This window comes from Micropterus salmoides, unplaced genomic scaffold (assembly GCF_014851395.1).
Source record: "Micropterus salmoides isolate LMB-PRFRI ecotype aquatic unplaced genomic scaffold, ASM1485139v1 Ms_hic_scaffold_8, whole genome shotgun sequence".
Classification (NCBI taxonomy): domain Eukaryota; kingdom Metazoa; phylum Chordata; class Actinopteri; order Centrarchiformes; family Centrarchidae; genus Micropterus; species Micropterus salmoides.
The window spans coordinates 32,148,448-32,160,534 of record NW_024044570.1 but is presented as its reverse complement, the minus strand read 5'-3'; the positions used below and the strand labels follow the sequence as shown (position 1 = coordinate 32,160,534).

Genomic DNA, 12,087 nt, shown 5'->3' with positions numbered 1-12,087 from the left:
CGGGCGGGTTGTAAGAAACAAGGTAGTGTGATCCAAATCAAAGCCGCTTCAGACTGCGTCAGTAACGTAGCAGATGGTTTAAGTTACTCATAAGTCCACAACATCATTGTTCCACATCTTACCATAAACCACTACAAAAATCACCATATTTCAACTCAATTCTACATAAAAATTGGCCAAACAATTTGAACATTTGCTCAGTAGCTTTCACATTAGCATTATAGCTATAACTTTAGCTGTGTTAGCCAACATTTACAACAACTCCGTACTTGAACAGTCTGTGAAGTTACTTTACCGTGTTTATTTTAAATATAATTCACAACCAATAAAGCATACTTACAGGTTGTTGTGAATTTCCAGGCCCAAACAGAGTCGGAGTTGCATCGCCTTTTAGGACTAAACGTTGAACTGTTGTCGGTGTTCTGACAATCTATGCTGCCTTACCGAAAAATGCTACCAAAGCGCAAATCGATAGACTCGACTCTACTCGGCCCTGCTCCGTTTTCCATTGCAGACAGTACCCAGAGATAGTGCGTAGCTTGTGTGTGGCGTCGCTATGATGCTATGACGACACCACACACAACTGCCGCGACGTAATGTTCAATGCAACACACACACCAGCGATCCACACAGCTTTCTCTTTTTTAAGTTAAAACATTTCAGCATTCCTCAGAATGTAAAGACAGATAAGCGGTAACCTTCCAGCTGTGTTTTCCTCTGCTATTGTTGCTGCAGCGGTCTGTGTGACGGCGAGAGCAGAGGGCTGTGTGAGCGGGCGGCTGGCCGGCCTCGCCAGTTCCTCCCGCGGGTCACAGCAGGCTTCCCCCGCAGCCACTTGCGGAGCTCCTCAACTCCGAAAATATTCAAGCACATTTTTGTTCTGCCATCACTTCTCGTAAAACTGTCAATATTAGAAATCTACACAGCTGATTTCTCACTTCAAAACTTCTCAGAAGTGGATTTAGTGATGAAATTACATACGAAAACTGTAAAATATAAAACTTTCTGTTGCTGGCCTCTGTCTGGTGCAGCAATGATGATGCAGTGAATAGTGACGATTCTCTCTGACCAATCAGCAGTCTGTCGTGTTTTCACGTTACATTTTAGTATCCCTCAGCTCGCTTGGAACCTCGATGGAGGTGAGGTGATACGGAAAAAAGTACCTAGAAGCAGGTACAACATTTCTACAATGGAAAACTAAAACAAAAGTTGAGCCAAAGGGCCTCCGCTCAGACTAGCTTGGTAACTCAATAAAGGAGAGGGGAAAAGCCAAAAACCATAATACCATCTCTTTAAGACTAAAATAAATCTTTGAACGCAAAAGTATTTTTTTAGGATTCAAGCTCAGCTCTGTACACTTGTTCCCTTCCTGCTTCTGAAAAGCTCAGAAAACACTTGGAACAGGGTTGTGGGCCCAGTTTCTATCCTTTTTGGGTTGTCAAGTCAACCTTCACAGCCTACAGCCTAACACTGAAGCTAAATAAAATATGGCTCCCTTACACTTCCTTGGCACATAAGTGGTTTAAGATTTTTTGCTGTAACAATATTTTGACACAAGACGTTCATGAGCATGTCCAAGTCCATTATTGTGTTCTTTACCTTCGAGAAATATAATGCAAAAGGTGCAAACATAATGATGCAATAGAGGAAGAAAATTTGGTCCTAAAAAGGTAGAGAGGTGATTAAAAGCCAAACAAAGATTTCTATGTCTAAAAAGTCACCTTTTCAACTATAAATGAACACTGACTTTAACAGAGAGAGCATCTCTCTAGTGTGTCAGAGGGAGCTAAAATAACACCCATTAGGACAACATAATGTCAAGTCAGTAGAATGTCAGCACCGATCCTCTGCATTGTACTTCAGCGCTCCTAAATGTCATTTTGGATGAAACTCCTGAAATGGCAGACAGACATAATGCTGTTTTGATAAGCTCTGACATGGTGCATTGACTCAAAAAGTGTATGTGTTACTACAGCATTTAGTTAAACATTGCAAATTGGATATTTGTGTTAAACAATGCAACTGTCAGGTCCACGCTGCTCGTCCACAGATGAATTGCTCAGTTTCATTTTCACTTACAGCCCTCTGTGAATAATTACAAATGCATCATAATTGTCCAGCAGTGCCTCTGAGAGGATGGCTTGGAGGTACATCAAGTGAATGAGTATTAAGCACCCTGACTGAACTCTAATTTGTTGGCTAGACACCATTAATTCTGGGTTAGACAATGCTAAGTCTTTGTGTGTAGCCATAAGAGCAAAGCAGCCCTTTGTTGCTGGGATTGCTCAGAAAAGAGCAACGAGCGAGGGATGAATTGTTCAAGAGTAGTGATGCCAACTCATGTAGCTGCTGGCTGTGCAAAATATTCAGACAAGTTGCCAGATGACCTCGTTTACTCATTTGCATATGAATATATTTGGCCTTTCATTGTATGGAAAGCTCTGTAATCATCAGACCTGTTTGGATTAAACACTGAATTAAATACTACAAATGCATGTTCACCGGCATAAACCAGACTATCAAGTGAATTGGAGGGCCAAACTCAAGGGTCAATTTATCCAAATATCAGAAAACAAATTTTCTCGCTTGCCTGCGGTAATCTGACTAAGACTGTAAGCTAGCAAACAATGGATGAGGGATTTAAAATAGTTTTATGCTTTATGATGAAAGAAACAACAGTTTTGTTAGAAATAAATAATGCGTTTTGGGGGAAACAGTTAGAGAACATCAGAGGAAACCTTTCACAAGAGTTAATTTGTTGGCTACAGTACAGAAGAAGTACTAAAGAATGACTGCACAAAGGCAGCCAATTAACCAGAGAGCTGAGATCACACTTAAACATATTTATCATTAATTAGATGTGATTAGAAACGTCCTCACCACAGCTGTACCTTAGGACCTTCAGGTGCAGTGTGGTTTTACTTACGCTGAGCGATGACCAGGGGTGGGTAGAACAGAAAGTATCCCACAAGCTCGGCGGTCAGCTGGTTGAGGAGGCCGCTGGAGATCGTCCCGTTAAGGATCGCATCCTGGTTCTTCACCACGTACACCAGGGAGACTGACGGAGAGCCCGGCTCCTGGGACACACTCTGGATCTGAGGAGAAGCACAAACACACAAACACATCAATATTTTATTTGAATCAACTAATCAAATAAGTTATGTTCCCCAAAAGTACAATATTAGAACGATTTTTCAATTCTTAATGTATATCAAACACACAAACAGGCAGCAGCGGACACATGCATAATTCAAACAAACATTCATAAAGAAATATCCAATAGCATCATACCAAATGTCTAAGATGCCCATAAACAATGCATAACAGAGCTCCAGACACAGTATGACACTTTGAATGAACAATGTTTTTTTGCATTCTATAATAAGACCTGTGTGGCGCTCTGAAAATAATGTGAGTCATCATAGTAAAGTGGATGATGATCCGAGATACGAGGAATTCCCATCACATTCTTCCATGTGCGTTAATATTTCAGAGGATGAATTATGAATGGACCCTATTTCTGCCTCTGCTTGCTGAGACCTACTTTATTATTATGATGCTGTGTGCATGTATATCCTGCAGTCATGAGAGTACCTTGACAGCCACAGAGAAAGAGATAGAACATGAGAAAGAGATAATGAAGCAAAGAAGAAAAGGAGGGGAAAAAACCTGAAAGGGTTCAAACATAAAGTAGCACTGTAGATGAATGAGCTTTCAATATGTCTCCAGAAATAGATCATTATATGCCACTACAGTCACCCACTCCTTTAAATGTAAACTGCTACCAAACCTGTCATTTGTGACCTTTTATGTATTTTATGTCTTAATTTGCAGTAAAGCCCTTGCACAGTGGAACAGCAATACTGTGGTCACAACGTAAAAAATTGTGTCCAGAATTTTATCTAGAGCTTTATTATTCATATTAGCCTGATTAGCATGCTACATGCAAACATGTACATACTCTGCATTTTGCACTAAATATAGCCTCCACGAACCCCTGTCATACCTCCACAGTGAGCCTGTTGTAGGTCTCCAGCACTTTGTCCTGAGCCTCATCGAAGGCGTTCTCCAGCCTCTGCTCCAACATCTGGACAAAACTGCACGAGTAGATGTTGTCTGTTGGGCCAACGAACCTCAACACTGGGGGGAGAGAGATAGAAAATGATATTTAATCGATATTGAAATGGGAATTTATTTCAGAATTTAAATAATTACAGTGCAAACATAATTGAGGATAAAAGAAAGTCGATTTATTTTCTATTATAAACCCCAAAATGTGCAACAGACAGTCTTTCAATGTCATCATCATTTATCAAAAGGTTGCTCTGTAAACTACACTGCTCAAAAAATTAAGGGAACACTAAAATAACACATCCTAGATCTGAATGAATGAAATAATCTCATCAAATACTCCTTTCTTTACATAGTTGAATGTGCTGACAACAAAATCACACAAAAATTATCAATGGAAATCAAATTTATCAACCCATGGAGGTCTGGATTTGGAGTCGCACTCAAATTCAAAGTGGAAAACCACACTACAGGCCGATCCAACTTTGATGTAATGTCCTTAAAACAAGTCAAAATGAGGCTCAGTAGTGTGTGTGGCCTCCACATGCCTGTATGACCTCCCTACAACACCTGGGCATGCTCCTGATGAGGTGGCGCATGGTCTCCTGAGGGATCTCCTCCCAGACCTGGACTAAAGCATCCGCCAACGATGTCCCAGATGTGCTCAATTAGATTCAGGTCTGGGGAACGGCGGGCCAGTCCATAGCATCAATGTCTTCCTCTTGCAGGAACTGCTGACACACTCCAGCCACATGAGGTCTAGCATTGTCTTGCGTTAGGAGGAACCCAGGGCCAACCGCACCAGCATATGGTCTCACAAGGGGTCTGAGGATCTCATCTTGGTATCTAATGGCAGTCAGGCTACCTCTGGCGAGCACATGGAGGGCTGTGCGGCCCCCCAAAGAAATGCCACCCCACACCATTACTGACCCACCGCCAAACCGGTCATGCTGGAGGATGTTGCAGGCAGCAGAACGTTCTCCACGGCGTCTCCAGACTCTGTCACGTCTGTCACATGTGCTCAGTGTCAACCTGCTTTCATCTGTGAAGAGCACAGGGCGCCAGTGGCAAATTTGCCAATCTTGGTGTTCTCTGGCAAATGCCAGAACGTCCTGCACAGTGTTGGGCTGTAAGCACAACCCCTACCTGTGGACGTCGGGCCCTCATACCACCCTCATGGAGTCTGTTTCTGACCGTTTGAGCAGACACATGCACATTTGTGGCCTGCTGGAGGTCATTTTGCAGGGCTCTGGCAGTGCTCCTCCTGCTCCTCCTTGCACAAAGGCGGAGGTAACGGTCCTGCTGCTGGGTTGTTGCCCTCCTACGGCCTCCTCCACGTCTCCTGATGTACTGGCCTGTCTCCTGGTAGCGCCTCCATGCTCTGGACACTACGCTGACAGACACAGCAAACCTTCTTGCCACAGCTCGCATTGATGTGCCATCCTGGATGAGCTGCACTAGCTGAGCCACTTGTGTGGGTTGTAGACTCCGTCTCATGCTACCACTAGAGTGAAAGCACCGCCAGCATTCAAAAGTGACCAAAACATCAGCCAGGAAGCATAGGAACTGAGAAGGGGTCTGTGGTCACCACCTGCAGAACCACTCCTTTATTGGGGGTGTCTTGCTAATTGCCTATAATTTCCACCTGTTGTCTATTCCATTTGCACAGCATGTGAAATTGATTGTCAGTCAGTGTTGCTTCCTGAGTGGACAGTTTGATTTCACAGGAGTGTGATTGACTTGGAGTTACACTATGTTGTTTAAGTGTTCCCTTTATTTTTTTGAGCAGTGTATGTAAAATCAGACGTTGAGCACCCCCATATCACCAAAATGGCATGATCCTTGTTTCACTGCGAAGCTTCGACTGTGAGATTGACAGTCAAATCAGGCTCCGCCCATCGAAGCATCAAATCTTCGACTATTTGGGGTCAGCCCTAATAAATTCAATACATTTTTTTATTTATTTCAACTTGTTGATACATTTAATTCAGGTAGCTACTTAACCAGGAGTGTGCAACCTCTCTACTCCCATATCTTTGTAATATTTTCAGTAGTTAGCCATAGTATAGTATGAAATCCTTTTGAAATCAAGAAATACCCAAACTGTTACAAATGCATCTACACCACCAACAACAATTATCTGGTGTCAGAATTACTAAGCCACAGGAAGAGCTGGGAGAAGATAATTATTTAGAAACTCTGCCACAATCTTCTTCATCCAGCTGTGTCTGGAATCTGTATTTGGGGCTGTGTTTTTGGTATTAAAAAAAGTAGCGCTCTAAATAGATGTTGTCTGTGTGACCGATAAACCTTTGCAGTGAGACAGAGAAAGAGGATTATCGCCACTATCTAGAATGAGAACAACTAAAAGAGTGGTTGTCTGTCAGCGTCATGCAGCTCCCCACCGGGGAGGAACAGGGTAAACAATATTGAGTCCATCAGCAGATTACGGAGGATGTTATTAATGTTGTCTCAGTCCTTTTACCACAGTCAAACTCCATTCTCTCTCTGCACTCTGTCTTTCTCCAATCTTTTCAAAAAACCTCTAAAAGGGCCGGGATAAGAGAGGTGGACTATTCTGACCTAAATTCCAACGTTGTGGTGCTTATGAGTGCAGGCTACATCTCCAAAAAACAGGCAAAAAGGACTCTATATCCTTCACTCGTCTCATAGTCTGCAACATGTTGCAGGCACAAACAGTGATGACCCAGTTGGTAATCTTATGCAAATTGTGCTGTGGATGGTAAATCGGCAACTACTGTGTATTTATGGTTTATGAACAAGCTGAACAAGCCAGAAATGGATTTTTGTTCTTGCCTCAAGTGCCTACTTCATACACAGCTGCACACTAACATGGGAAGAGTCCTCACTGCAGTGTGCATGACACTACAAGCTATGAAATGTGCAACTTGGCCATGTACCATAGTTCAGTGGGTATTACAGAAAATTTTGAGGACACAGCACATATATTTGCTGTTTCCCATTGTTGATTAAAAGATCACTATGTCAAGGATTTGAAAAATCTCCAGCTATGACGCCACACAGTAGTGCTGTAATATCACAAAAATCCCCTCCTTCAAGATTCCTAAATACAGCAAGCAACACCCTTGCCTTGAAAGCAACACATAATACTGCAGCAAGATTCACGACGACTATCTCTTTTTTCAGCAAACAAAAATGTATAAGAACACTATTCATTTCTTTTTGGTCCACTTGGTAGAACACACCAGTGACATAAAATCACCATATAACTGAAATATGGCAAACATGTCAGTAAGCAGTTACCTATTCAAACACCCAGCAGACACAGAGCAACATAAGAATTAATTTGGAGTTGTGTTTCTGTCTACCCAATGAAAGTGAAAATATCCGTCTGTTTGGCTGGTAAATGCGGCTCTATTTCCACCAGCTAATTGCTAACTTTGACTGCCGCTTGGTGTTTGACAGGGACTGTAAAGACTTGTTTTACAGCTACCAGATGCTGCTGAAAACAAGGTTGATGATAGCAGTGAGCGTGACCTAAAACATTCAAGTTGCAGACCATAAAACCAAAACAATGAGCTGAAAAGCACCAAAACACTGCAGTGTTGGGTGCTTACCACTTTTCAAGCATTTTATAATTTTTGTGCCCTGTTGTATTTCCAAATTGTTTCCAGCTGATTATAATTACTGTCATCACTGTGAATCTCATTTCATTAAAATCTGTATAATGTTATTGCTTGATTTTATGGCCTCCGTCCTAAAATGTTGTAAATCTTTCTTCGATCATGTAAAGCACTTTGTAACTTTGTTTTGATAAGTGCTGTATAAATTTAAGTTTATTATTATTATTATATGACATGAACTGTAGTCATTTGACGCATTGTTATTATTATAAATATATTCATGCCACTTTAGGAAATGGTATAAATGTCTCAAATTTGAATACTGGCCCGACAGGAATTTAAAAAATAAAACTCTTAGTTGAGAAAAGTAATGGGTTTCCAATCTGCACATGTATCTTTTACATAACAATTTGTTAATTGCACTGATTTTCCAACCCCACAAGACTCGATTTAGATGTGTGTGTGTGTGTGTGTGTGCTGAAATGTGTTTTTTAAGAGGCTTAAGAGGCTGACTAAATGAATGGACCAATTTGCTTTTGCTCTGCAATCATGGGAGTTTGTATGGGATTTAGGGTATCAGAGAAGAGTAAAGGAGAGCAGACATGTAATCAGAATTTTCTAATTTTGTCTCTGCTCTACTCTTCCCCTGTGTCTCTCTCCCTGTCCTCTCATTGCATTTTCTTTCTCTCTGTTCTCCCTCTGCAGAAATTTCCCCCCCTCCTCCTCTCTGCATATATCTAACCTCTGCTATTCTTCACCCTTTTACACTCCACCTCCCAAATGAACATCATCAGACCATTTTTGTTACATTGTGCTATGTATAGGTTGACCCCTCGGGTTTCATCACCTGTTCTCAGCTGCAGATGAATGCTTGGAGCAGGCAACCAGGTTTCCACGGGAACCAGAACTGCCTTAACCAATGGGGTGTGCTGCCTGATGTCCGACAGCAGCTTGTCAAAACCATAAACATTCAGTGACTCAACCACCAAGGAGGAAATGTAGACAGTTTTGCCGCTGGTCACGTAGTAACCCAACGTCACATTGTGGGGGCTGCAGTCATCACGTTCCACCTGTGACAGAGAAAGAGAGAGAGAGAGAGTGAGAGAGAGAAAACAGGAAAAATTCTTGTAGCCTTTAAAAACTGCACTTTCATCTGTATTTCAAAAGAAGCTGTGTACATATATCCTTAAACATGGTGATGTTAGTATGTCTGGAGGATTTGTGTTCTTCTTTCAAAGCACACACACCGCAAAGAAGAACCAGACAAACAGTATCAGAGAAATCAGCGCTACCAAGTGAAACAAGTTCAGAAGACGATACTGGAGGTGAGGTATAAAGCATCTTTTTCTAATACATGTTGTATTTGAGCTATGGGTTTAGAATACAAATGCACCAGACTAGGAATATTTAGCATTTTTCTTGTTTAAAAAAAAGCCAAATCTGCCCCAAGCGCATATTTAAGCTTGAGCCTTCAACAGTCATAAATGTGAATAACTGTGTCCTGGAAAAACACATACAGACAACAATCAGTGGTGAGTCAAGGCTCATATTTCTGGAACTAAACACCGCCCACCTTCCTCTACCCTCCACCTTCATCCACACTGAGCAGCTGTGGCTGCTGTTACTATGGCGCTTCCCTCATCCTTCTTTTCCTCTCCTCTTCTCTGTAGGCATTAGCTGGCTGCCCCCAGCTAGTCTTTTGTTAAGAAAAAAAAACATCCCTCTTAGTGAAACTGTATCTCATTACCTCTCCCCCTGCTCTCCTCTCTTCTTCGTACCAACGACAAATTCAACAAAACTCTCCCTGTTTTTCAAACGACACCGACCTGCCAATCTTTATTTAAGCCACTTTCTGTTGCAAGCACTTGCTAAAGCTTTAGCCCCAGTTTTCCAAGCAGCCCTTTAGTTTTTAATTATACTCAGCAACACATTCTTTTATTCCAGCAACCCACCTTTGGGTTTTGCATTTCATTAGACAAAAAGAGAGCTTTCGGATCTTTCATTCAAGTCTTAACTCAAATGGAATGAGTGAGGAATTTTCATCCTATATATTTTGGTTATATAGTTTCAAACACACTTGTACATCTGCCTGGGAGTGATTTGTAAATGTGTATAAACAGTTAATGAATCTGTGTTTATATAAACACACTGTACTTTATGTTTCTTTTTCAGGCTAACAAATAGTAAACAAATATGTTTTATCAGCATTCTAAGTTGAGGGGAATGTACTAATTTGAAGAATAGACTTGCATCAGCAGGTGTTTCGGTCACAACACATTAAGTTCTGTGCAAAATGCACATTCATCATCAACAATTAAAAACAGCATCCATTGTATAAACTTCAGATATCCTTAGAATAGCCTTCACTTATTATTAAGAGCGTGTATTACACATTTCTTAAGTGTTTAAGAATGTGGTGATGGGTGATAAACAAAAGCAAGACATACGAACAAATGCCATAGTGAAGTGGATAGCTACACCCTGCATGCTGATTAGTATTGGGGAAGAAGGTCGGTCTTACGAAATGTTCTTAAAATTGCAACAGACAGGGAGACAAGCGCTCCGCAAGTAAACAGCAGGCGCTCTATGGATAGTAACCATGGCAACGGCTTCTGTCTGCTACACAGCTGCAGCCTTTTTAACTTCAGTTAAAATTACAGGCTACATAACTTTACCGAATAGGCCTTCATCTAGTTTTGCTGGGATGTTCTGCCATGTGAATTCCCTCCTGTTGATGTCCTATTTAGTTAATCAGTAATAGATTCTGGAAACTCACAAACAGCGAGGATCAGTCTCTCTTCCAATGATTTGTGCTGCGTGTCATGTACAAAAAATTCAACTTCGGGGGCGGGCGGGTGTGTGGGTGAGGTGAGCACAATCGCAACATTTTCAGTAGAACGCGCCCGCTTGTCCCTATGCCTGTCAGAATGCCCGCACCTCACTTCTAACACACTCACCTTTCATTAAAAATGAATTACTAGGGCTGTGAATCGCTTCCCATGTAAAAAGGCCTTAACAGGGACACTTGCTACTGAACATAGGCAGTTTCTGCTGCTTCCTGACAACAGATTTATAAATGTTAACCTGTTGCTCAGAAGGTGCCTGTTATGATGTTATGAACGTGCCTCTGGATTCTGATGGTAACTTGTTTTAACAAGCTAGATAAAAGGTAATGCCCTGGCAGTGGCAAATAGCTTTGGTTTTATATTTGATTTGATTTACAAGAAATATTTTATTGCTACTGTGTATACTGCTGGTAAAAAGCACCTTATTTGTTTAAAGTGTTTGCAAACCACATGTTATTGCACTTTTGTGTATATAGCAGTACATTGAAATAAAAAGTGCGCAATACACTACTTTAGAATTCATTATTCAATTTTGCGCAAATCAATGCGGGCAACATTTAAAAAAAAAAAATATTGCAATTAATCGCATGATTTTCAGTGATTAATAGCGATTAATGCAATTACATTTACGTTGCCCAGCAGTAATATTTACGTTACCAGTAATATTCCATCTATCCATTCATCGCCAGCAGTTTATTCTGTGGAAAGGGTAGCCAATTCCAGCTTACATCGGGTGAAAGGCGGGGTAAACCCTGGACAGGTCACCTGTCTATCACAGGGCCAGACACATCGCAGTCACACCCACACTCACACCTAAGGACAATTAGCTGTCACCAATGACCAATAACATGGTATTATAGAATTTTGTTTAATGTGTTGAGGTTTTTCATAAAAATGATAATACACTGAAAAAAGCAACATAAAAAATGGAGACTGCATTACTGATCATGTGACCTACACACTGCCTATTTAGACCACCTGTGAGTGCTTTTGCAATTTCACTGGGTGAACCTGAAGAAGCCACAGGCGAAACGCGTGGTTCACAATAAATACAGTAAGTAAGTAATTTCACTGTGCGGTGGCTTGTTTTAGATTTTTCATGTCTTATTGGTTTACAGCTACACTGTAATGTGTTATACTGTATTATGAACCATCATTTAATTGATTAGATACTATTTAATAATGTTAAACCGGGGTGTTAAAGCTGGTAGGCAATTTATTTCAGATGCATTTTTTTGTCATATTTGTTGAAATTCTCTGACACAAAAATGAAAAATATCAGGTATCACTAACCTGTGGTTACTATAGCTGAATCATTTCATCTGGACCAAATGAAACTATTGGCTGCCCATGCACTTTGCGCATGAACATGTGTATTAAGGGTGTGGCTTTGGAGAGGGGCCTGAAAGGAGGGAGTAGGATTTTTTCGGTTGGATACTTTCAAAATCTCTTTGCAAGAGTCTCTTGCTGGTTTGTCCAACGTGACCTGCCCTACCTTTAAAATAAAGTGTAACCCATTTTGAATTACTCATGCACCCCACAGAAGGTTTTTATTACTTTTCTTT

The 12,087-nt window shown here is 41.1% G+C and overlaps 1 protein-coding gene across 4 annotated transcripts in view; it reads right to left on the bottom strand.

The window, feature by feature from the left end:
* LOC119894352 (UPF0606 protein KIAA1549L-like) overlaps positions 1-12,087 on the bottom strand; it is a 112,430-nt gene that overhangs the window by 53,170 nt on the left and 47,173 nt on the right. For all 4 annotated transcript variants that reach the window (XM_038707052.1, XM_038707054.1, XM_038707056.1 and 1 more), the window contains exons 5-7: positions 8,524-8,746; positions 4,007-4,140; positions 2,927-3,095 (exon numbers count right to left, since the gene is read on the bottom strand). In XM_038707052.1, the coding sequence (XP_038562980.1) occupies positions 2,927-3,095; positions 4,007-4,140; positions 8,524-8,746 (526 nt within the window). The remainder of the gene's footprint in view (positions 1-2,926; positions 3,096-4,006; positions 4,141-8,523; positions 8,747-12,087) is intronic.